This window comes from Phaseolus vulgaris, chromosome 10 (assembly GCF_000499845.2).
Source record: "Phaseolus vulgaris cultivar G19833 chromosome 10, P. vulgaris v2.0, whole genome shotgun sequence".
Taxonomy (NCBI): Eukaryota; Viridiplantae; Streptophyta; class Magnoliopsida; order Fabales; family Fabaceae; genus Phaseolus; species Phaseolus vulgaris.
This window is the reverse complement of record NC_023750.2, coordinates 5,839,511-5,866,065: the sequence shown is the minus strand read 5'-3', so window position 1 is coordinate 5,866,065 and position 26,555 is coordinate 5,839,511. Positions and strand designations below refer to the sequence as shown.

At 32.4% G+C, this 26,555-nt stretch overlaps 2 protein-coding genes across 8 annotated transcripts in view; one reads left to right on the top strand and one right to left on the bottom strand.

The window, feature by feature from the left end:
* Positions 1 to 5,247: 5,247 nt before the first annotated feature.
* On the top strand, positions 5,248 to 10,345 carry LOC137818357 (uncharacterized). 5 transcript variants are annotated; one of them, XM_068621725.1, is made up of 4 exons: positions 5,438 to 5,645; positions 5,923 to 6,117; positions 8,168 to 8,844; positions 9,391 to 10,345. In XM_068621725.1, the coding sequence occupies exons 3-4, from the start codon at positions 8,237 to 8,239 to the stop codon at positions 10,082 to 10,084; spliced, it is 1,302 nt and encodes a 433-aa protein (XP_068477826.1). In that variant the 5' UTR covers positions 5,438 to 5,645; positions 5,923 to 6,117; positions 8,168 to 8,236; the 3' UTR covers positions 10,085 to 10,345. The 5 variants fall into 5 exon arrangements, with proteins under 5 accessions (XP_068477825.1, XP_068477826.1, XP_068477827.1 ...); XM_068621726.1 differs by having other exon boundaries at positions 5,923 to 6,266; XM_068621724.1 differs by lacking the exon at positions 5,923 to 6,117 and having other exon boundaries at positions 5,248 to 5,645.
* A 1,961-nt stretch (positions 10,346 to 12,306) lies between these two features.
* The window catches only part of LOC137812627 (uncharacterized), a 28,755-nt gene continuing 14,506 nt past the window's right edge, over positions 12,307 to 26,555 (bottom strand). For 2 of the 3 annotated variants that reach the window (XM_068614752.1, XM_068614768.1), the window contains 11 exons: positions 23,222 to 23,451; positions 19,393 to 22,883; positions 19,230 to 19,309; positions 19,014 to 19,094; positions 18,129 to 18,200; positions 17,952 to 18,057; positions 17,731 to 17,785; positions 17,198 to 17,326; positions 16,990 to 17,107; positions 15,338 to 15,420; positions 12,307 to 13,003 (listed from right to left, as the gene is read on the bottom strand). In XM_068614752.1, the coding sequence (XP_068470853.1) occupies positions 12,586 to 13,003; positions 15,338 to 15,420; positions 16,990 to 17,107; positions 17,198 to 17,326; positions 17,731 to 17,785; positions 17,952 to 18,057; positions 18,129 to 18,200; positions 19,014 to 19,094; positions 19,230 to 19,309; positions 19,393 to 22,883; positions 23,222 to 23,451 (4,863 nt within the window). In that variant the 3' untranslated portion in view covers positions 12,307 to 12,585. Of the gene's footprint in view, positions 13,004 to 14,690; positions 15,198 to 15,337; positions 15,421 to 16,989; positions 17,108 to 17,197; positions 17,327 to 17,730; positions 17,786 to 17,951; positions 18,058 to 18,128; positions 18,201 to 19,013; positions 19,095 to 19,229; positions 19,310 to 19,392; positions 22,884 to 23,221; positions 23,452 to 26,555 lie in introns of those variants that run through there. The other variant, XM_068614761.1, reaches the window with a different exon arrangement.

The following is a 26,555-nucleotide window of genomic DNA, read 5'->3' as shown; positions in this document are numbered from 1 at the left end:
ATACATAGTGAAATCTTCATTCAGAAAACACAAAATTAAAAACCTTTTAGATTTTTTGTTTCATAAAACGTTGTTTTGTAAATTGACATCACTAAAACCCAAAGATGAGACAAAAATGACCAAACTCCTTAGTATTGAACTAACAAAGTATTATCTTTAAGATACAACTTTCTATAATAAGTAAATTTGAAAATATAGGTAATTTTTTTTAATCAAAACTAGCTTCACAAAATGTTTCTCATCAAAATCAGCTTCACGAAAATTGGTTAATTGCTGAACAAGTTAAATGTTGACCTTAAAACAAAATAACGATTTTTTAATTACTATAAAAAATTAAATATAAAATAAATTTTAATAATAAAAATAATTAATTATTATATTGATTAAATTAGATAAAAATATTGATATTTAAAAAATTTCTATTATCAATAAAAAATTATAAATTAATATCTGATTAACAACTATAAATTAATATATGATTAACAACTAAATTTTTAATTATTAACTATTTTAGATCCTAAGAAGTTAAAATCTTCATAACCAATTTATAAATTAGTTTATAATTTTTATTAATAATAAAAATTATTTTAAATACTAATAATTTTCTAGTTTATAAAATAATATTTAATCTAATCAATATAATAATTAATTATTTTTCATAAAATTAATTTTTATTTAATAATTTTCTAGTAATAAAAAAAATATTATAACTTTCATGATAAAATATTTTGGAAGGTTTTAATTTTATGTTTATGGAACAAACATTATAGGATGTATTCTTAACTATTATAGAGATGTTATTATGTAATAATAAATCTTTTTAGAACGAGTAATTTAAAATAATTAAAAATTCAATTCTGAATTATAATTTTTGAAATATATCTTTTATAATATTTCTAAAGCATGCAATTTAAAAGTCTTTAATACTTTCTTAAGGGTGTTGTAAAAAAAGATTTTTTTTATTATTCTATTATAGTGAGATGCATGAAAAGAAATTATGAAAATAAAATACAGAAATAGAGAAAGCAAAATTGCCTTTCTTGACCCAATGGTATTTGTGTTAAAGACATTGGTTCCTTACCTAAAAACTTTTGTTTTTTCTTTCAAAATTTAATGACACAATTATACAATAACAAATTTTTGTTTGGTCCACCAATTACACATATAATGTTATGTTGGTTGCTTCTTTGGACCATCTTTGTGTTAAAGGCATGTGATCAATTCAAACATACCTTTCTTACCTAAAATATTATCTTCTTTTTCAATTTTTTTATGGCACAATGGTACATATATAATTATTGTGATTTGGTCCATCAATTGTACATAAAATTTAAATTTTAGAAAATTTTCTTGAATAATGTAACTAAGATTATTTTCTTTTAAGAAATTATCCAACTTAAAACTAACCAATTAGCTAAACCCTAAGTATTTACATTATACAATAAGAACATGATTCATGTTACTTGAATATGCACTTATTTTGACAAAACAAAAATTCAAAAACAACACAAAAATCTTTTTGTGGGAAATTAAAAGAATCATGATAGATTAAAATTCACTTTTTTTTTACACACACCATACAATTCATAATATTATTATTTTAATAATATTTTACATTATTTAATTACAAAAAATTATTTTTTATTATATTTTTTTAAAACTATCACATTAGAGATGGTATATAACTCTATGAGTTTTCAAAGTATAATTTTTTTAATTAAAATTCATGTAAACAACTTGCAATTTAGATATCAAAAGATTTTTTCAATGGCCATTAATAGAAGTCAAAACCAAACTCTCTCTAATTCAAGTTTATACCTACCAAAACCATATTTTATTGGTAGTCAAATTGCACACAAATTTTCAAAGAGTGAAGAACAAGAAGAAACTACTTGAAGATTTTGATTAATTAACTATTAAACATGGAAAATTAACTTTGTTTACACAAGTTATTTTCAGAAATTACTTTATGTGTTTATCTTAATATTGTTTATTTATGGCAGAAATAAAATCGTGCAGGAAAAATAATTGGGTTGCTTTGAAAAATGGCAAAGGATATTATTGTGCTACAAATCAAAGCCATTGTTGTTGCAGTGAATCATCTTCTCATGCAACATTAATAGTAAACAATTTCAAAAGTATTTCTCAAAAATTTGCATGAGTTTTATTTTTATTTTTTTGGAAATACAGGAGTAGACTGTTAATTTTATTGAAAATTTTACTTTTTTAATCAGATTAAACACTTTAGTAAAAGTGATACTACTCTTTTTGGTAAAAAAAAACATTTTAATTTAGAAAATTAGATTTTCACCTTTTTTTCTATAAAGACTTTGTGAGATACTTAATTCAAAAAAAGAGTTATTTTATGATAGTGTTATATTTTAAAAATTAAACTAAAATCAGAAACAATATAACTCCAATCAATTGTTTATTGTTAGTTTTAACATATTTGAAGGAACTCATTAATCATAGTTTTAACATATATCATTAGAAGAATCATTCCATAAAAATATTTTTTAGAAATAAAAAATAATTATTTATTATATATATTATTTTAAAAATTAAAAAATTATTAGTATCTAAATTATTCTATATTCTTAATAAATATTTTTTAAATTAATATCTAATTATCTTTCAATTTTAAAATTTAAATAATTGATATTTAATCTAACAATTAATTATTTTATCTTAAAATTTATTTTTATTTAATAATGAAATTAATTTAGAAAAAAGTATGATTATTACTAAAAAAATCATTAAATAAAATTAGTTTATAAAATGTTTTCTAATTTAGATAATATAGTAATTAATTATTTAAAAAAAAATTAATTTCTATCTAATAATTTTTTAGTATATATTTATTAATTTTTAAAATTATTTTTTAATCAAATTTTAAAACGTATTCCTTTTCTATTTATTCTGTTTCAAAATATGCTTTCTAGTGAATTCCTTGCATATCATGGGGTTTTTATTGAGTCATATTTTGTATTAAAGTTTAGTTTTAATTTTTTTTTTCATTCCTTTAATTTTTTTAATGTATATTTTTGACAAAAGAAGTAGTTTAAATAACATTTTTAAAAACTAAAATCGAGTATTTGATAATTTTAGAAGAATAAAAAGTTATTTTATCCCAAAAAGATAAATTTATTAAAACTAGCCATCATTTCAGTGCAAGCAAAGTCAAACGAGACGTTACATTTGAATTTTAAAAGTTTAATTTCATCATTTTAAAATCTCCAAAATACTAAAAACAATATATATTTTTTATATTAATTTCATACAAACCACAAATATTAATCTAAAACAATTCCAATATGTATTAAAAAAATGACATTATTAGCTGTGATAAATAAAATAAAATAAAATAAAATAATTGGTAGAGATAATTAAAATAAAGATAAAGAAAAAGATGATTATAGAGATGAAGTAAGGCACATGCATCTGATAGCGATTCCTAACTTCATTTCTTACACTCTCTCTTCATTACAGCTGTATTCACGATTACTTTATATTATTTTTTTATAAACTATAAAATAAAATAAAAAATTCAAATTAATTTATGAGAAATTCTCATAAGAAAATAAAAAAATTAAAGGACATCAGATAAAAAAATATTATTTTTTAAAATTAGATGTGAATATATACAAACAATATACTAATTTTAGATCTAATTGAAAAAATATAAAATATAAAATAAATAAAAACTGAATACCTATACAACTAAAAAAAAAAAATACAAAAAAAACAACTAAAAATCAAAAAACATATACAAACTAATAAAATACTAAATTTCTTCTCCTCATTATATCCATATTATTTAATAAACTCTTAATTTCATTAACTTATGAATAAGTTAGCTTTTATATTTTTTTTTCAATTTTTTTGTTTATACAAATAAATTTGTTGAAAGATGTTTTAGTATAGTAGGAACAAGTTGTTGTATAGAGTTATATAAGATAATGTTTTATATTTATTATTTATGACTCAATCTTCCAACTATAGTGTCAGACACTTTCACAAAATCCAAGTTCCCAGTTATTCCTGTTCATACTTCGTATACAAGCTTCTGGTTGTTGAACATTTTTAATATATTCAAAGTTTTTTTTTTCTTATTCCAAATACAGTTGTTATGTTTATAATTTTTAAATCTAAAATACTATAATATTGGTTTGGCAAGAAAAATTTCTTAAATTAATTAATTAATTAATGAAGACAGGCTATGATTCAAGAAGCATTGAATAACTGATGAAAGTTTTAGGTATAAGATGTGTTTTTGTTTTTTTGGGAAGCTATTTATTATCTTTTGTAGAGTAGAAGAAAAAAAATAAGGAGTTGAGAAATTGTGAGAAAGTGTTTATAATTCATAAATAAAGCTTTTAATTAAAAAAAAAGTGTTTGCAAATATCATGTGTGATTAATTCTACACTTCATTCTTTTTATAAAATTCATTCTTTTTATAAAAGTTTTTATGATATCTCTGACACCTCAAACAATGTCTCTCATCATATGAAAAAAAATAAAAATAAAGAAAATACAAAAAATATGAAAAGATTATATCAAAACTCATGTTAACAAAAACGATAGATTAACATACTATACCTACTCATAAAGAATTATAAGAACAAACTAGATGAAAGCCTCCTATTATATCAATGAAATGGTTCTTTATGAATAAATTTTAAATTAGCCAACTTATCCGCACATGCATTTCCTTAATGACAAATAATATGAGTAACCCTAAACCTTATTTTCTCACTGTAATTAAGACAAATATTCCATCAACATCCACAAAATATTAGTCCCGGTAGTAAACACGATACAAACAAAAACAGAATCAGAGTCAAGTCAGACATTAATAAATTCCATATTTTGCGCTTCCTCCGGATATTATGTGTGATTAATTCTACACCATATTCTTATTTTAAGTAATCATGTTTTCATCCTACTTTTATTAAAAATATGTATAAAATTTAAAAATAAAAAAGCATCTAATTTATGACTTTATTGTATTTTTTTGAGTTGTCTAATAATTGGCTTACTTGGATTTAATTTATTTGTAATCATTATAATGAAATTATTCTATCAATTTTTCTTTGTATAAAATCTTTAAATTCTTGAGAGTTTATGACACACATAAAATAAGAAATGATTTTAGAAGAAAATAAATTTAAATAAAAATTATATTAAGACTAAAATTAGACTCATTGGAGTGTTTTTAAAAAATAGAAGTAAACCTTAAATTCTTTTGTGAAAATTCCTTAATGATGTACATTGGAATGTCACAAAAAGAAAGAAAAAACAAATGTGATCCCTTTACTTTCTCCGTCTGTTCCGTGAGAAATGGTGTAGAGATCATAATTTATGAATTATTAAACTAATAATTATATTATTATAATCAATCTTTCTCTTCTTTTTCTCCACTTTCTCTCTCTCTACCAAAAACACAAAAGCATGCCACAGAAAATGGAGAGATTGTGCAAACATTTCATTGATTTTTGGGAGATTACCCTCGTGATCTGTGCACAATTATCTTCTGCTTCATAATTTATGCCTTCCTCCCCTTTTTCTTTTCTTCATTTCTTTGTCCAACACCCTTCTCTTAGGAACCACCCTTTTCAAGTTTTGGGATTTGGAGGGTGCAAAAGGTGAGATTTTTCAGCTGGGTTTTCTGTGTGTCATGTTAAAAAACCTTTCTTTCTTTCTGGTTTGTTTTATTTTATTTTACTTTACTTTTTTTGCTTTCTGGGATTTCTTGTTATGCATGTAAAGCTGAGCCAGTGTGTTTTTTAAGGTTCAGTCCTTTGTGTGAAAGGTTGAGGGAGTTTGGTGCATTATGTGTGAACTAGGTGAGCTCAAGTTGGTTTTTTATCTGTGTAACGACTTTGACTTTTTGTTCTGTTTCTTGTTCTTGAGCTCCACCAGTTGCTTTTGTGTGTTGCAAATTTGGACTTGGATGACGGTGTTGTTGAGAGGTTTTCACATCATCAAAAGTGACTGCTTCTGTAACAGTTTTAAGTTCATTGCAAAAATTTCTCATGTGCTTGAGTTTGTGGTGATTGGTTTATTCAGTTCTGTCAGCTCAATTCCTTGATCTATGGGGTGCTTGAGTTTGTCGAGGTTGGTTACATACTTATACTGCTAACTTCTGACTCCACTGTAAGTAAACGTGTCAGAAGTCTCTTAATTGGAAAGTGCTTTTGGTTCCTGGAAATGCAAGCTATCCTAGGTTGAAGAGAGGGATTACTCATAATAGATAGAAGGACTTGGTAGGTCAAATTGACTTTTGTGATTTTGTTCTGCTACTAAAAAAGATTGTCATATTAACATGTGATCGGGACTTTGGTCAAAGATGAGGGTTGGCTCTTAACTTCCAAATGAGTTTGAGCTAACCTGATCAGTTACTTGATTCTGTTAATTTCTTTCTTCTACCTAATTTGTCTTACTCATAATTTGGTTTGATCTATATCTTTGCTTGGTGACCTAAAGAGATTGCTTGGTGTATGATCAGAATTTAGCCCCCTTGAAAAGCCAACTTATATTCCATCTTCTTTTGCTAAGAAATGAACCTTCACTTGTCAGAGAATGGTATACTTGGTACAGTAATTTTATGCTGTTTTAAGAATCGAAATGCAAAGTAATGAATACCACTTTTGTTGCTTTCATAGCAATCACTTTAACTGTCTTTTGAGTAAATGTTTTGAAATATATCATTTTCCATGGCACTTTTGGCACGAAACTAAAATATCTTCTTTGAAAACTTTGGATTTGTTTCCCCTTCTGAAGACTCTAATGTAATGAGCTATGTATTGAAGAGCACACTGAAATTTTTCTGCCATTCGATGCCTTTAGTCCTTGATGGCGTTTGGATCTTCTCTTTTGTGCTGCTGACCTCTCTTATCTTTTCCTTTTCTACACTATTAAGTTCTTGCACTTCAATTTTTTGTGTATGGTATACAGCCTCCTGCCTTATTCACCTATGCAAGTTAAGAATTTCAACCTTGTCACCATTGTTTTCTGTAATTAAATTAAATTTCAAAGCAGACAGTGAATGCTTTTAACAGAGTTTGTTTTAGTGTCTTGACTAAAAAAAAAATTGTATTCTTCAGGTTTGTATATTTCTAAGGCAATGAAACTCTTAAATGTATTATTTTAAGAAAAAGATGGCCTCCTTCTTTTGTAGGAAAATAATGATAAAGTGAATAACCAGAAAAGTAAACATGGACACCTTCATAACCAGTAGAAAATTTCAAATCAAGCAATGCTAATACAAGTCAGGGTTGTACTTAAACATAAAAAGGTTAAGTTGGAGTACAGTTTCTGAAAGGTATTCACTTGGAAAAATAGTCAGATACTCATGATAAGTTTTTCATTTATTGGCTTGTCAACTTATTTGCCGAGTGATTGAAATTGACATCTATGTTGTGTAATCTGTTATTTGGTTTGTCTTTGATATAATGAAGAAATGTTTTAGCAGTATATGTTGATGCCCATTTCCAGTTTAGTTCATTAATGCAACAGTTCATTTTGACATAAACAATATGGGTACACTTTGTAAATAGGTTTTGTTGTAATTCTTTTTGTTATACCTGTAAGACATGAATGATATGCTTTTTTTAATTGCTACATATTATTATAATCACTGTATAAGGCGTTTGTTGACTTTATTCTGAAAATTTAACTGCTTGATTGGTACATGCTGGTTTACATTTGGCATTAACCGAAGCATTTTCAAAAACTTTAATCATATCTTGTATGGTTAACTCCATTTTTTATGACTTCAATTAGTAAGTTCAATAAAAAAGGTTCTTGTTTTCTTATAGAGCTTTATTTGAATGCAAACTATGAAGAAGTTAATGAACTTAAAAACTGGTTTTATTCTTATGTATGTTCTCTTCTCTTAGCACCTAAGCTATCGTTAAATGAAATCTCAAGATCCAAGTAGAGTGTCTTCCTTTTGATATCAACATGTAGTAATGTGGAAATTGGACAACTCATTAAATCTTTACATATCCATCATATTTGCTTCATTGTGCTATATTTCTTTTTTTCTCGGGTATGGCTTGTTATAAGGACATAAATTTGTACTGTATGATAATTTTTTTAATACTAATCAAAGAAATGCATGCTTAGTTTTGTCTTCACTACCTAATCCTTGCTTCTGTCTCAGGTTCCCAGGTATCTGAATTTTGTGAAATAGTGCTTTAAAAGCAATAATGGGGCAGCAATTGTGACAAATATGGATCCTCAGGCCTTCATCAGGTTGTCAATAGGTTCTCTAGGGTTGCGATGCACTGGAATTGAACTGCACACTGGAAAATCTGGAATTCAAACACTCTCATTACCTTGTGTTTGTGAGATTCGGCTTCGAGGTTTTCCTGTTCAAACGTCTTCAGTCCCTGTGATATCCTCTGCAGAAGTTACACCTGACACTCAGAACATTGCCTCTAGCTTTTACCTTGAGGAATCTGATTTAAAAGCATTGTTAGCTCCTGGATGCCTCTCCAACACTCATGGCTGTTTGGAGATTGCTGTGTTTTCAGGAAGGAAGGCATCCCATTGTGGAGTTGGCATCAAAAGGCAGCAAATAGGGACCTTTAAAATGCATGTTGGCCCGGAGTGGGGTGAAGGAAAGCCGTTGATTCTCTTTAATGGTTGGATAGGTATTGGCAAGAACAAACAGGAAAACGGAAAGCCGGGTGCTGAGCTACATTTAAAAGTGAAACTAGACCCTGATCCTAGATATGTATTCCAGTTTGAAGATATCACAACATTGAGTCCTCAGATAGTTCAACTGCAAGGATCTATCAAGCAGCCAATCTTCAGTTGCAAGTTTAGTAAGGACAGGTGATATAAAATTTGCAATCTATTTTACTTTCAATCATGTTGACCCTTCTGAGAAATCTTTAGAAGTCATGATTTTGTTGTTCTCAAATAACACGCATTGGAGTTTTAAAATTGAAATCAGTATCACAATTTTACAAAGTTTTTCTTCAATCATTGCAAGATCATGGATGAGTTAAAATATCAACCATTGATTTCTTCGTCAATGACTGAGATTTGTGTTACTTTGTCCTCTAAAGAGTCAAATCTGTTACTTATACTTTTCTTTGCATAAACACTTTTACCAAATGTATGTGTGGACTGATGTAGTTAACTAGTCTTCTTCTCAAATGGAACCTTAAATTATATAAGCCTTATCTTCATAAGAACATGAATCCTGACTTTTTGACCAAGGAATTAAATCACTGCCTCAAATCAGTATTTGAAGTAGAAAATTGGTTGCGAGTTTTCTTTATTGTTTCTGTCAGTTGGACCTGATATCTTTAAGATGATCAACCATAGTCTAAACATTTGTTGTTAATAAAACTTTTGATAGTTATGGAATGACAGGGTTTCCCAGATTGACCCGTTGAGCGCATACTGGTCGGGTTCTACTACCGAGATTTCTAACTTAGAGACAGAGAGGAGAGAAAGAAAGGGGTGGAAGGTGACGATACATGATCTCTCTGGCTCAGCTGTTGCTGCAGCCTTCATAACAACTCCCTTTGTTCCATCTTCAGGTTGTGATTGGGTTGCCAGATCCAACCCAGGGTCTTGGTTGATTGTTCGTCCTGACACAGGTCGATCCGAGAGCTGGCATCCATGGGGAAAGCTCGAAGCATGGCGCGAGCGCGGCATCAGAGACACTGTTTGCTGCAAGTTCCATCTTCTATCTGAAGCTCAAGAGGGAGGTGAACTTCTTATGTCTGAAATACACATAAATGCTGAAAAGGGTGGAGAGTTTTTCATAGACACTGAGAAACATCTGAGAACTGCAACTACAGCTGCAAGTCCAATACCAAGTCCACAAAGCAGTGGAGACTTTGGTGCACTGAGTCCATTGGTTGGAGGTTTTGTGATGAGTTGCAGGATTCAAGGAGAAGGGAAGCAAAGCAAACCATTAGTCCAACTGGCGATGCGACACGTGACATGCGTGGAGGATGCTGCCATCTTCATGGCACTTGCAGCAGCTGTGGACCTCAGCATCCTGGCATGTAAACCTTTCAGGAGGAAGGTGAGGAGAGGTTTCTGGCATTCTATGTGAAGAACAAGGGAAATGTATCTGTAAGAACCATCATAAAATGGGAATGTTCTGCCTTTGTTTTTCTGCAATGCTTAGAAAAAATGTACAGCTTAAGTTAGTGCCATGCATTACCCTCTTGTGAATTCTTCAACATATTATTAGCATTGTGATGCCTGTGGCTACATGACACAATGCTGCCTTGTACAATTAAGGTGCACAAAACAATGTCAAGTTAATCAACTTTTCTAGAATTCCCCTCATTCTGATAAGGGTTCTATGTTTTATAGCTGTTCTTTTTCTAATTTCATATATCTTTCTTTGCTTCATTGTGATTTTGGTTCAAAGGTGATAAAACTGCATTTTCACTTAAAATAAATAAATAGAAATTAATTTTAAAGATAAAAAATATTTAATTATTATATTGATTAAATTAGATACTATTTTAGAAACTAATTTATAAATTTAGAAATTAGATACTAATAATTTAAAATCTCAATAGTTAATTAGATTCTAATTAGTTAATTAGATACTAATTTAGAAATTAGTTTATAAATTTAAAAACAATTTTAGATGTTAAAATTTTTTAGTGTATAAAATGATATCTAATTTAGTTAATATAGTGATTAATTATTTTTATTTTTAAAATTATTTTGTATTTAATGATTTTCTAGTAAAAACTTTCATAAATGATTTTTTATTGTTAAATATAATTGTTTATATTAATTATAAATGATTAATAATAATCGATTATTTTGGTTAGTTTATTTTGAACTATCTCCATTCTTATTATAATTTTGAATATCTAAGATTAGAGGAACTTGAATCCATGATAACAAGTTGCTGATTTTGTAATGGGTTTGAACATGTTTCTCTTCAATTCTATGTAAATCTATATTTAAAATAGTTATGAGAAGAATTATATTATATAATTTAAATTTAAGATTGATTATGATGAAAAAATTGTGTTTAGAATATCATTTTCTGATAACCTGTATTTGATTATTTTTAAATTTTGTATTTATTTTTTTAATCAAAATTGTTAAAATTGCGATTTTAGGAAATACATCAAAGAGCAAGATCCTAACATTGTGCTTAAAATATTTTATAATACATATATTATAGCACACAACAAAAGCTTCTAAATCACGACATTAAATAAACTTATTTTCAAGATGAATAATTGGGTTTAGGACTAATTTTTTTCTAAACAAACATATAATGGAAGAAGAAAACATGTAAAACATTTACTAAGCAAAGAGAATAAATCTGATTAACAAAAGTTTTAGGCAAAACCTTCAACAATAATTTAAAGGTTAACAATTTATCCACAAACATTCATAATAGAACATTATAGTGTTATTTTCCAATAATTGACTCAACTTATAACGTTACACATTACAAATTCAAATAGTTTGCTAGTACAATTTATATATATAAATTTTTAGATGGAAATATAGCAATTTTGGACATGTGAAATACTATAAATGGTGTAATTGACGATGATCATAGTTTGTAGGATATTTTTAATGCCCATATATTAATTTATCAAATGGTGACATTTTTATTTTCAAATTAACTTCTAATTATAAGTAAAAATAATTTAATCCTATAATGTAATTGATTTTTTAAGTTGTTTTTGTTTACAGTTAAATTTTATGTGAATAATTATCTCAGTTTACATAACAAATAATTTTAAGTAAAACTATAAAAAAATGTGAGATCCACATTTCGTTAAAAGTTAATTAAAAATCCTAATTGGGTCTTACTATTAGAAAAAAAGAAAATCCTATATCATACTTAGAAACTTAAAGAAACTAAAACAAAAACCCAAAATCTCCAATACTAAGAGAACTCATTTTACGCTCTTAAACATACTTTTCATATGTTTTCAGAGCTTATATTTTTTAAACTTTCAATTATTTTTTCACTATGGTTGTTGTACTTGCTGACGAAGAGAATGCGAAAAGAAACTAAAATTGAAAAGATTTACGTGAAAACTTTGATTATATTTATGTATATTCATTTATCTTCTATAAATTATATCATAAATATTTACATTTTATTTATTATATAACAAATAAAATAAACTTTTAATGATAAACAAATTTATCCCACTTCTGGCTCAATTTTATAATCTTTTACCTAATTCATATCATTTAGAATCTTTCCACTCATTTCCATTTTGTTCCTCTTCATTTCTTTTGTTTTTCATACCCAATCCAAATACAAGGTTACTCAAATAGTAAACTACAATTCCTCAAATTTGTTTCTTTCTCTCTTTCTTGTTGTACAGAAAGTGGTACAGTTGCCCAAAATATTGACCAACATCTAGTTCAGCTATACATACTAATCTACAACACTGTTTTAGCATGTAGCAGAACAAAAGAGTTCTGCACAGAATTATCCAAATTAAAGTTGTACAAATGTCCATGCCAAAGGTTTGGTTTTGTGCATGTATATATATATTGTTATATTATATACACACAGAGACCTAATCTAATGCACAATTCCATGATCAGTAGTTATGAATGTTTCCTTTCCCATTTCCCTTCACGTCTGCTGTCTCTGTCCCTACGTTCTCCAACTTGCCTTGACTTGCTTCCTCTTGAACTGTGCCTCTGAGAATATCCACCAGACGGGCCTTCAAATGCTGATACTAATTCTGGATCTCCAATGCTGCTGGTGTCCCCTGAGTCCTTGCTTCCGTCAACGTTTTCTTCGTACATGCTGCCGGTGTCATCCTGTCGATCACGCGACTGTAAAATAGTAGGAAGTTGTCCTGTGAATGTCCGAGATCCTGAAAGAACTATAGTCGGTGAGGGTACTATTGATGGGCTGGTGGAAGGAATTTCAGGCTGTAAGCTTCCACTACCAACTCTACTGCTCCCTTCATTACCAGATCTCCCATTTTCTCTTTCGCGGAATCTATCCCTGGGTCGACTGCAACAAGACGAGAAATCCACAAAACCACATGAAACAGTTTATAATGCAAACCTCCAAACAAACAATGACTCAAGTATTTTAAGAAAAACACAAAAGAGGATATAATAGAAGCCTAGAGACCAGTAGAAGAGGACTCGAACTTTTCAAAATGATTTTTGGACCCTGGCAAGGGCTTTTCAGGTCAGGTCATGTTAGGCCACATCAAAATTAAAAGCCACTTTTACAAATAATTTTCCCTCTCCCCCTTGAAAAATAAATAATATTCATTAGGAAGGAAAAATAGCCAGAGCTGACAAAGACAAACAAAACTTATAACACAACCAAAAAAGAGACAGGAAGAACCACCATGACTGCCAAAAGGCCCAAAATACAGCTAGAAGTCACCCTCCACTAATGGCATGATGGTAGACTAGAAACCAATATGATCACATGATCACATCTCTTGCATCTGTTTCTCTCCCTCTTATATGGCATCATCTTTCGTGACCTATTTTGTCACTATTCTACCAATGAGTTTCCCCCAAAAAAAGATCCAACTAGTCCCCTCTTTCATTGTGTCTACTCTTTCTAGCATGACTTCCTCTATTTTGCTATGTCCTAATCTGGTTTGCCAGTTCAAATTTCCTAGCCAATTTTTTTGGTGAAATTTCTTGCAGGTGCAGTCAACTTCTCCATTAACACATCATATGCTCACCACCTCTCCAAAAAATTGGCTACTCCAATTTGCTAGCATACCAATTCTCCCAAATGTACTGCCTCGTCTTTGTCCTAGATGCATTGCTCCTATTTGTGTCCCAAATGCACTAATCTGGTCTCATTTTGCACCAGCCTTACCTCTATCCCAGACATTGTTAAACTTAGTTTCAAGTTTAAATATTTTGTCTCTAATAGTATTGGTTTGAAGGTTCTAAATGTAGTTTAGAGAAGGTCGTACCTCATTGCTTGCCAACTATCTTTCTAACAATTTTCTCGAGTTGCCTTCATAGATTGCTTTCAGTGGAGCTCAATTTTTATGTTTTCTATTTATTTGGGAAATGAATTATCTATTGTAGCAAGTTTATAGCTTAGTGAGCTTCAACTTGAGGGGCAATGACAGAAAAATGAGAAATATCTATCATCTCTTCTTAGAATATTTTAGATGAGCATTTCGATTTCGGCATCTCTTGCATCTATTCACTGTCAACACTTATATATTATCTTTCGCATTCAAATTTTGAATCTTATCTCTCACAAGTACAATTTACAAAACCAGTTTGTAAGGTAACATTTGCACTCACTTATATATTATAATTAGATAATATCTCTAGTTGATGTGAGATCTCCAACACTAAAAAAACTAACCATTTCAAGAGTAGGAATTGATATTTGTGGGTGGTCTGGTAGCAACCTGATAGAAATATGATAGACCTAACAAACTTCAATAGGATAGACTCTTATACCATTTTTGGAATTTAAACCTAACTTAACCTCACAAAACCAGCTTATAAGGTAAAGTTTGCAATCAATTATATATTATAATTTGACCATATCTCAAATGGATCTCTAACAATCTTAAAAATATCCAAGATATTTATAATTAATGTCATGAACCAACTAACTCAAAAAGTCAACAAGACATTCTAGTATGAGCTCATTTTGAGCTAAATTTCAACTTTTATGGTAAAAGGGGGCAACAAGAATTTAATTCTTTGAACACTTCGACATTGATTATAACCATGACAACAACTCTTTCAAAAGTTTGAGCTATTAGTTGAAGGCTCAAGAAGGGTTTTATAACAAACAATTAAGAGATATAAATTAATCTTTAGCTTATGCTTTATGGTCAAGTGCTCAAAAGTTTGAACTTGCCACCAGCTTCCTATATTCTCCATGTTTCCTCAACTTGGTTCCCCTTCAACCATTCTTTGAGATCCAAATCTCACTAGCCTGATCATCGGTACAAAACTGTTGATACCCATGGAAACCTTGCTTCCATCCACATTTTCTTCATATGTGCAGCCACTATAATTCTGCTGAAAATATGACCGTAAGATTGTAAACAGCTGGCCGGAAACTGTACTGTATCCAGAAAGAACTATAGTTGGTGAACTAGAGGAAGGTATTTCAGGCTGTATGCTTCCACTACCAGCTCTTACTCCCTTTACCCCCAGATCCTCAATTTTCTCTTCCATGAAATCTACTCCTAGGGTTACTACAGAACGAGAAACCCACAAAAAACTCCATTAAGCAAATACAAAACCATGGAAAGAAACTAATTTAGAACCAGAACATTGATCACAAGAATGAAGTTCCACAGAACACAGGATATGCGGAACTGATTTAACAGCTTACCTACTGTGAGTGGATGATGAAAAATCACGCCGAGAAGGTCGAAGTCCTGATTCTGCTTGCTCTATTTCGCGCTGGAGTTCTCTCTGCATATAAACAAAGAGGCAAAATTATTTCAAAAAGCCCTGCGCAGAAAAATATACAACCATTAAGCCTACTCAACTCATGATGCACAATGTTTACCTCTACTACTTTAAGGGAACAAAGAAATATGCATACACATATATAATCATAGAACATCCTCCTAGAACTGAAAAAGACTAGCAAAATGGTATTCAACAACCCACTAGCAGGATCCTTAAGAATTGCTATAAGGAACACTGTTCCTCTATGAGAGATTTAACAAACGTATCATACAACAGTACATATTGTTATATGGACGCTATTTAACACTGGTCTCTTCATTAATTTGGAATCAAGAATTCCTCCCATGGTAATCTGAGAGGGAGTTTATGCAGAGCAAGTACCTAGATTTACTGCCTAGGAGGGGTCGGCATTTGTCAGCAAACTCAATAAATCTCTATATAGCTTAAGGTTGGTGTCCCTAAGCTTTGTTTTTCGTCTTCAGCATTATCAGTCTTAGAGAAACTGAACTGATGAAATTTTATTAGATCGTATTGCAAATGATAATACGAGTACAACAAGTATTTATAGACTCTGCACCGCTTAGCACCGTTTCACTAATGTAACTACTACTAAGCACCATTTAGCTATTGTTTTGTTAGTAATAGCTAACAGCTTCAACAGAATGACAGTTGTACAAACGTATAGCTGGACAGCTGTACAGATTAATTGACTTATTTCTACTACAAACTGGACAACTGTACAGACTAACTGACTTATTTCTAGTAACAGTCAGTCAAATGTAGTATTAAGATGTCCCACAACCCAGAAAGCTTCTCATAAGACTTCGACAATCCTCCTCCCTTGAGTTAACTTTAGTAGTGAGTTAGGCCCAACTTGCTCCTAATTTTGGGGGATGGCTAATGTTCAATCTTGAGCGTGAGAGCTGTGCTAAGATATCCCGTTTTGGTCAGGAATATGGCTAGAATACTTCTTACTAGACTTGGAAAATTCTCATCCCTTTTGCCATCTTTTAGGAGTGAAATAAGCCTAGTCAGTTTCTAATGCCTAGCAACACTAAATGAAGTTTGATGATTCTATTTTGTAGTGATATTTGCTTGGAAGTAACCATCAGAAGAGAAATGCTAGGGATTTCCGCTTTATAATTGGGTTATGTAATGCGGGTCTCACTGTAAATGGGGATCAGGAATAATCAAGCAACTCTACATATATCTTGAAATTATTACAAGGACCGAGCACATTAAGATTTTCTGACTGAACTGGTGATTCTGTGGTTGAGCCCAGACAAACTGTAGCGGCATTTAAATTCTAATGACTGATAAGAACATATGTTAACTAAATGGTCCTTGGCTCAGTTATGTTTGAAACTACATGCCAGCTTCAATAGTCTCTCTAGAATATTAAGTTTAGAAGTCTTAATTTGCTGGGTCATTAGTACTAGTAAATGGTAATACTACACTAATACTTGAAATAACTTTGTAGTTTAAATAATTGTATGAAATTAGTATCAGTATATTATAATTTATAAGTTAACAACATATTTCACAATAACAACTCCTGTGTGGGATTACCTGTGTTTGCCTCTCCTTCTCCATATCAAGATTGTGACGCAATTCCTTTGTTTTAGCACGCTCTATTTCTAGCAATCTTTGTCTTTCCAGATCCTTTTCCATTTCAACTGTTCTTTCCCTATTGAATAGTTATAAAAAGCCTCAGCTTACAGTAAAAATATCAAAACAATATATATCAAACACCAAGATACTCAATAAGAGCTAAAACCTATCAAGTTCTTGCAGAAGGTCTGCTTCCCGTAGAACCGCTTCTTCCAAATGTTTTTGACGGGCATGTCTCATAAGTAGTTTCTTTTGCCTACGGGCTACAATATCTTCCTTAATCTTGGACTTTTCTCTGATAACATAATAAGCACAAGTTACAAACACTTTGCAGCATTCCTCAACAGCATAAATGGTTAAAATTTCAAAAAAGGTGAAAGAGTGAAAGAAAAGGTAACATTTAACACACCAAAACCAGCAGTAAACCCATTCTGAGCTACCAATGATTACAACTGATCATAAAATGGTTCATACTTAAAGTGCAAACCCACTGAATCAAACACTTCAGCAGGAAGATTTACAGAATAGCTCATACTTAAAAGCATGCAAACCCTCCAAATCAAGCCATGGAAGAGAAAACATTTCAAATATAAAAGTCAAAGTGAGTAAATCAGGTTTTATTATCTACAGGATTCCTACAATTCGCATTTCCAAGTGGATGTTTACTGCCAGTTGAAAGAGAAAACTACAACTACTTACAGGGAACGGATGCACTCTCTGATCTGCTGAAGCCTTGACACATCCTTTTTGTTGGCTGTAAAGTTCAAATTTATAAATCAAATTTGAAGCAGCAGGGTGGAGGATTTTCAGTGACTATAACAATGAAGAAGTTACAACAAGACAACAAAAACCAATTGTACGAAAACTTCTGAGTCACTTGGTTATAAGAATCAATATGTACTAGACCAAAATGTACTTACAGGGTAGAGCTGGAATCTGATTCCATTCTTTGGAATCTTCCATTCTTCCTGGTAATGCCTGCTCCTTCTGTATAATGTCTAGCTCCAACTCAGCCTCCTCAAGCTCCTAGAAAATACACAATGATATGTAACTAATCATATAGATAACAAATGCATTTAGTTAATGATCACACATACCATATCATCTTGCTCGATTTTCCGTGAGAATAAATCGAAGTATGAGTGCACTGCTGTTAAGTTGCCAAGTACCTGTTGCAAACTAAATATATTAAGAAAACATGACATAAAACAGTTGTAGAAAATTTGGATACTTAGACAAACCAGAATGCATAACAGCTGAAAATAGTATAAATGCATGACCAATTCACATAGATTTAGTATAAATAGATTGCAATACTTTGTTTCCTTAATGAAAAAATATAATCTTTTCACTACATGTTCACGAGACTCTTGCATGAATCAGAACTTCTATACACAACAAGCAGTGCAAATTTAATTGTGCTTCCACGTTCACATAAGGTTCATATCTGTTTAGTTGAATTTTAAAAGCATAACTAATACATGCAGCCAAATCTTTATTATAAGAGGAAAATGTTTGAAAGCCATGCATGTTATAGGCCTTAGAAAGTGAAGTTTAAACATAAGTTAAACTCACAAAATTGACATGTAAGGTAAGGTTTGCACCCACTTATATACTATAATTTCACCACATCTTTAATCAAAGTGGGATCTCCGACATGTTCTTTGTGCAAAAAGTCTTTTTATTATATATCAGGGTACAAAAGAAGCAATCATAAATGCATATAAAATCCCTAGAGGTAATTGCATCCCTAATTTCTAGTAATAGCTATTTACATTTACATATTTAACACGTGTTGCATATGCTATCTTACACATCAAAATCAACACAAAGAAGTAATTGTGGTTTATTATTCACTTGATGTCCACAAACTCGGGTAGGACTAAATATCAAGTGCCAACCATTATCAGCAGCAACAAAATTTGGACTTTCCTGAAAATCGAAAAGATGCTATGGTTGTTTTAAGTATATTACATTATTACCTGGATAATAGATTCACGTGTATTAGCAAAGTCTGGGTCATACTGCTTTGAAGAATTCGAAGAAAGTACTTCTTTCAGGGCCTTGCAAAGAAGCATAATTTAAGAATCCATTATGGGATAAGATAAAACAAGACACAATTATGCTTTGGACAGGAAAAGGATTTAATGATTTTTGTTTAAACTGGCATGAATGACTAGTTTCATTATAGAAGATACCTCTTTGGCTTCATCTCCTTCATCCCTCAATCTACACAGGACTTGACATGTCCTCTTTTCAAGGTCTCCCAGCTTGCCATCTAGAAAAGTTAGAAGATGTATAACATAATCCAAAATTCTAGTATGCCCATTTCATACAGATAGCGAGGATAATGATCAATACCTTGTTTTGTAGACCCCAAAGTTTCAATATTTTCCCATAAATTTTGAGGAATCAAAGAAATATCTTCAGCTGGTGTGTAAAGGCAGGCATAAGCAATAAGTGCTAATGAAAGTTGCAGGATAGGACCATCTTGAGATGGCTGTGCATTACACAAACAACATATGCCATCAGCTGCCACAAGAAAAGATTGCAAGTGATGGCGCTCAGCAAATGGAATATAATTTGAAAGAAGTGCCATCGCATGAACCCTTAAATGTAATGACAAATCAGATGAGGCCAGTACAACAACTTCATCCCAAGTACTAGAAACCAGACGAGATAAAACATAATCAGGAATAGATACAACTAACTTATTTGGAATGAAGTCAGAGCAAATTTTTGAGTTCATCACAGCTCTTTCTCCATTCATACACTGGCCAAGAAGTATTCCTAAATGCTTAACTGCTATAATACGTTGCTCAGGTTCGGCATGGACTAGCAGTGTACAAAACAGGTCTATAAGAGGAACTTCACTTTCTTGACTGTTATAGATCCCTCTAGCAATTAAAGAAGTTAACCACTTATCACTCTGCAAACGCCAAGAGATTTTTGGCGCACTGCAAGAAACATTTTTTATTGTGGAACATATCATGCCTACCACACCATCCAGGCAAAAGTTAAATGGTACTCCAAGTAAACAATCAAGCATCAAGCAAGAAACTTCCCAGCAACTGCTTTCTTGAAGCATAACAGCCAATTCACAAAGGCCTTGAAGACCTATTCTCCAATGAAGTGTGAACATGTCAGATGATTTAGTTGAAGAATTTTGATCATCTTCAGCTTTAAGAAACTTTTGAGAAATTGATGTCAAACATTTTGAAAAGACAAAGCATTCAGCTGATGCTATTGATAGCTTTCTACTTATTTGATTATGAAGATTCCAACAGCGCTCAATAGCTGGATTAAGCTCCGAAATGAGACTCTCTATGTCCCTAGAAAATCCTTCCAAATAATCGGAAGGTAAATCACAATGACCAACATCAGCAATAGAGTTGTTACTCTCTACATTCTGAACATCATTCTCACACACAATGAGACAGACATCACTAAGAAACCATGAATTTTGTTTTAAGTTATCTTCAGAAAGTCCATCGCCATTTGCAGGATAAGCGGGTAGCTGAAGGGGAATCACACCAAATTCTTTTAATTTATTCACTAATAGTAATTTGCAATTATCAATAACACATTGAAACGCACTGATATAATCAAAGAAAGAAGTTGTTGGGGCAAAAGCAGCAAAGTTTGCCAGATTTAATAAAGACTGCAAAAACTCTCTCCTATATCGGATAGATAAATCAGGAAAGATTGAAGCCAAAATAAAAATAGCCAGCGCTGTATTGTATCCTATATCTTCAGAACCATGCCCGACCTCACTCTTTTGTTTTATTTTCATGAGAAGAGTGCTGAAGCACAACTCCTCAAAATTTTGGCAAGAATCACCATCCAATAACTTTTCATCATGAGAAATCTTGGACAAAGAATAAGAAATGATAGGCTTCACCAAACGCAAAACTGAATCAAGAAATGACACATCACAGTATGTAGAACTTGAGAGTGACACAAGCACTTGAACTAGTTTAGGAGCCTCAGGAACCATAGCTTCCATGTGTTCAACTATAATAGCTTCAAGTATATAAAGGATTATCGCTCTGGCATTCTTTGCATTATAACCTTTTAAATGATCACTTCCAATTGAAGAAACAAAAGAAAATGGCCACAGACACAACTCCGAAAACCAACATAAAACATCAGGTACCAGAGTGGAAGAAACAGATTTCAACTGCAAACCAACAGCTTCTAAAATGGCTTCTCCAAAAGATTTGAATTGCCTTTTCATATTAGGAAAGAACTTCCAGATCTCTGGATATATTGCACAAAAAGATCGGTCCTCATCACATTGATTACCTCGTTCAAACTCTCTTTTAGCAGAAGAACTGTTTTCAAGCTGTGAATCTTCAATTTTTACCTCTTCATACTTTTTACTGACAACATCATCAACGACAGCTAGGTCATCAGCAAAAATGGAAAGTAAATATGTTAGCTGAGACAGATCAAATGCAAGGAAAATGTGGTCTTTCATATACTGTTTTGCATTTCGAGATATCGCCATCCAACCAAGAAATCTAACCAAAGGGTATAAAGAACCAGAAAAATGAGAAATTCTCTGCATCCATGCTGAAGAAGGAATTAAATTTCCACACAAGTAATTATTTTGTACATTAGTTCCAAAATTTTGCTCTTCACCTCCACCACTTGCAGCTATTACCAATCTCTGTAGCAGTAACCAACGTCGCTCTACCCCTTGCATTCTTTCCTGTGTCAAATACAAGCTACTTTCCTTCAGCTGGTGATTAAAAGATGCCAGCAACCTGTTCAAGTCTTCAGCATATTTTATAATGATATCAATCACATGTTCTGGAGGACAATATAATTTGGTGCCAGTGTGCAAAAAGTACACAAGACTCTGCAGGAGAATTTCATGCATTGAGATTTGGTCTCCCTGCAACCGTTGGATCAAAAAATTACATAGCAGGGCTTGGTTTTGACGAACCAAGGTTAGAGCATCAGCATACTGTACATCAAGGGGAGACAGTTTTATAACCTCTTCATCAAAACCTTCAGCAGAATAAGGACCAATTTCTCCACCAGATACTGTTAAGTTATATTTCCTGTCCAATTCAGCAGCCTCAAGCAGTATCTGAAAAACAAGTTTATCTCTTTTTCTCTCTATACGTGCAATAGTTTCTAAATTAGGTTTATTCTTTCCAGAAGTCCTTTTCACTTTAACTTTATCCTGAGGCTGCACGGTTTTACATTCATTAATGTTCAAAAAGTCAGTAAGTTTTGAAGAGGGTCCAATAGACAAAATAAAATAAGGATTTACATGACATTCTGCAGCTAACAACAGAGCATCAATCGCAGCATCATGGCTTTCAATAGTGACATCACTCTGAGAATGCAAATCTAAAGCCAAGCGTCTAAACTCAGAAGCCCGAAGTTCACAATCATGATGGTTCAGAAGTTGGAAATAATCTGCCTGCAGGTTGAAGTATTCAAAACCAAGGCCAGCATCCAAGATATTAGTAAGAAAATGATGGGAGGAGTGTTTCTCAGCCCCGTTTTTTGATTCCAGGCCATTATCCCCAATGCTAGAAACAGAGCTATTTTGCTTAGGAACATTGGAAAAATTTGTCAATGTCATACTCTGCAGTTCTGGTGGGGAAAAAAGTAGACTACGATCTTCAGCAGAATCATATTTACTTGCTGTTTCTGAAACATCTGTTTTTCCATCAGAGTCCTCATTTGACTTAGAAAAAGTACCTCCACCATTGATGCCAGAGGAAAGAGGTGAAATAGATGCAGTTTCTTGATCAGTTGGTCGTAAAACCGACTTGCAAAGGTCAACATCGGGTGGTAAAAACATGTGTGGTTCTAATATTGATAGAAGCACGCTGCAGATAAAAAAGTAAATGTGTAAAACAAAAAGAAATATGCTTAGTTTCTAACAATTTTTTATTGTTAAACTTTGTACATTCATGGAATGGACAATAAACTTGTAATGATAGTTTCAGTCATTATTAAAAATGAACTATAATAGTAGCAAAGAGATCCAAATGCATTTTATTTGGGCATTGAAGATTTTTATCTAAATTATGATAAGTTCTCTATCTAGCTGATACGCACACACATAGGAAAGTTTTAAAAGAAATTTAAGGTAAAATTTTCAAGCCAAAAAATCAGCTGTATTTTCTACAACACAATACAGCAAAGATAGACAGTGACGCCATACCTAGGAGCCACAAATCCATGCCTCCATTCTGATTCCAAAGAAGGCAGAACAGCTGGCTTTCGTACAGCAGTACGAATGATATTTAGAGCAATTGTACAATTTCGTTCCTGCTTTTCTGGAAATGAAGAAGCTAAATCTCCAAATGCTATTTTGCTTTTTGATACAGCAATGGCAGGATCAAGAAAAGGTTCCAGCATCTCCACAAGAAAGAGGATTTTGTGTTTAACTTCCTGTTAAAGACATTAAATAGTTTTAACATTTTTTTTTGCATCAGCAAATAGTTTTAAACAATAGTTGGCTCTTCTTTTTTGTTAGGAAAAATGAAAGGCAACATCTTCAACAGATAAAGAGCTAAATAATTCATAGTCAGCAAATCAATGAGGACATAATGTGAAGATAATGAAATTATAAAAGGAAAGACTTATTTACCAACGACATGTTTATACTCTGTTGTAGTTTACAGAGAACTGAGAGGATTGAGAATTGAACCAAGAAAAATTGATTTCTCATTCCATTTAGAATTCTGTTACAACAAATATTATTTAGGTACAGGTAGCTTGATCTACAAGGAAGAGAAACAGTTACAGCCAGCAATCACAAACCAGCTGGCTCACTGAACAAACAGAAACCCTAAACCCTAGAACAAACAGAAACAGTTACTGCCGTTGTCACATATAGCTGGCTGGACCAAACTAACTCAGTACAAAATTCAAACTCAGTGGTAGCCTGGTTAAGACATCAAAGACATTTTGAGTCATCAATACCATTATATAAAGGTAGGGGTGGTCATGGATTGGATTTTTCAAAATCCAATCCAGATCCAATAAAATGGATTGGATTAAAAATCCATATCCAATTTAACTAGACCAAATTTATTTGGATTTTTTCAAATCCTTTCAAAATAGATTAAATCCACTTTGTCAATTAGATTAAATCCATCTTGATCTAGACATGGGCTGACTTGGTTTGACTTGGGTCCAAGCAGACTCAACCTAAACCTGAACCAACTCGGCTAGACCTAAACCCGGCCAGCTCAACTTGATATGGGCCTGGGCCGACTCGTTTTGAGCAAACTTGGCTCTACCTGACTCAGCTCGACCTGGACCTGACCCGACTAAACCTTGTACCAGGCTAACTCAGCTCAACATGGGATTGAGCCCACTCGACTTGACATGGCCCTGAACCCACTTAGCTCGACATGGCCCCAGACCCACTCGGCTCGAAATGGGCATGAGCCAACTCAGCTCGACCTGAACCCTACCTGACTCAACCTTGTATCAGACTGACTCAATTCAACATGGGCCCGGGCACACTCGACTTGACATGGGCCTGGCCCAATTAGCTCGACATGGCCCCGGATCCACTCAGCTCGACCTGGGCCTAGGCCCGAGCCGACTTGGCTCAACCTGGGCCCGGGCTAACTTGGCTCAACCTAGGCTCGGGACGACTCAGATCAACATGGGCCCAGGCCGACTCGGCTCAACCTGGACATGGGCCAACTCGGTTCTACCTTCACAAAATAAGTTAATTTCAAGTTTTCTAGACCCACTGTAATTATATCACTCCCATTCTTTGATTTGTAAGTTGCATCTCTACTTGTAGCTTCACCTATGCATAAGATCATGGTAAGTGCTAAAACCAAGTAGGGAAACCAGTATGATGATTTCTTAAACCAAGAAAAACATAAGGTATTGGCACTGACTGGTATTGGACTTTTTAACCACAAGAATCTCGAACACCAACATTTTCATTAACAATAGGAATCCTTATGATTTCTTTTCTTTTCCATCCCAAAGGATTATAAACAACAAGCATCAGGTTTTTCCCATTGGATGAATTGACTTCTGATGCAGGACGATAAATTCTGTTTAGAAGTTGACACTTTGAAATTTAATCTATGGGTTCTTACATCCAATTTTGGTTGCTCCCTTTGTCAAACAAGCAAGTGATTCTGAACAACTTTCTCAACCTTTGTATAACCTATTGAAATTCATTTAGCATAATCATCAGCAACATGTTTTTTTGTACCAGATTTGGCCACTGTTGTCCCAAAGAAAGATTTCTCACAACCCTCCCATGTTCTCCCAAACCCATTTGAGGAGTGTGCATTAGATGTACTTCCTTGATGGTACAATTCTTCTACCACCTTGATAACAAAAACCTGAAGTAGGTTCTTGAAATGACGGATTGTTGCTATGTTGTGTATCCTTCATAGCCTCCTACACATCATGGGCAACTTCCATAGCTTGAATTAAGTTCTTTTGGTCATGTGGCCGAACTTGATTTTGTATATCCTGTCGTAGCCTTGCAAAGAAATACCCCCTCAGCTGATCTTCGATGTTTGGTTTGTTTGTAACACCAAATATTTTGACTTGTTGGATGAAATCTTCCACACTCCCAGACGATGTTAATGCTGCCAAACTCTCAAATAGTGTGTTTGTCCTGTTGCCTCCAAATATCCTTAGTAGTGTTGTTGCAAAATCTTCCCAGGAATTGTTCTTGGAATTTTGTCACCAGAATTTGAACCAATGTGCCTGCATTTCCTTCCATGCTAATGAAGGTTGGGCATAATTTGGCTAACCCTTTGATGTTCCAAACATCAAAACATTTTCTTCCCTTGCTATGTAACCTTTGGTCAAGTCCCTTCAAACGTGGGCAACTCCACCCTTTTAACCCAAGGGCAAAGAGGTTCTTCCTCATCTTTACTAAATCTATAACTATCATTGTCCTCCTCTTCTCTTGTCTTGTCCCCATCAATTAAATTTTCTCCTCCATATTTGGTATGCTTTCTTTTACCAGAGTCATGTATGATCTAAAGTCTGCAATTTTCTTCTTCTATTTGCTGAGCAGTTTCTTTATTTCTATATGTCTAGTATGCTTTCTTTTACCGGAGTCATGCTTGTTCTCAAGTTTGGAACCTGCCTCTGTCCGCTGACCTATTTCTCAAAGCACTCACTCTACTTTCCATTATGTCACTCAAAGATCCGGCATGTCAGACCAAATTTGTTAAAAAAAATTCACAAAGAAGGTAAAACACAGAAAATAAATTGTAGGGGCAGTCCCTTAAAACTGTACTACTTATCAGAAAACTTCCAAACCAAGGTTTACAAAGGAAAATACTCCCTTTCACACAGGGCATTCCCTGTTACAAAACAACAATCCTCCTTCCTCATCTACCACATAAGAAAAGAAAATATAGAGTTCCTAAAAGAAAGTATCAGCCCCCTTCTGCAACAGCTATCAACAGCTAACTAACTTTTAAATTTTCATCTATAATAAAATCTCCACACCTTCACATTATTCCCCTTTCTATCAGGTACACCTTATTGTAACT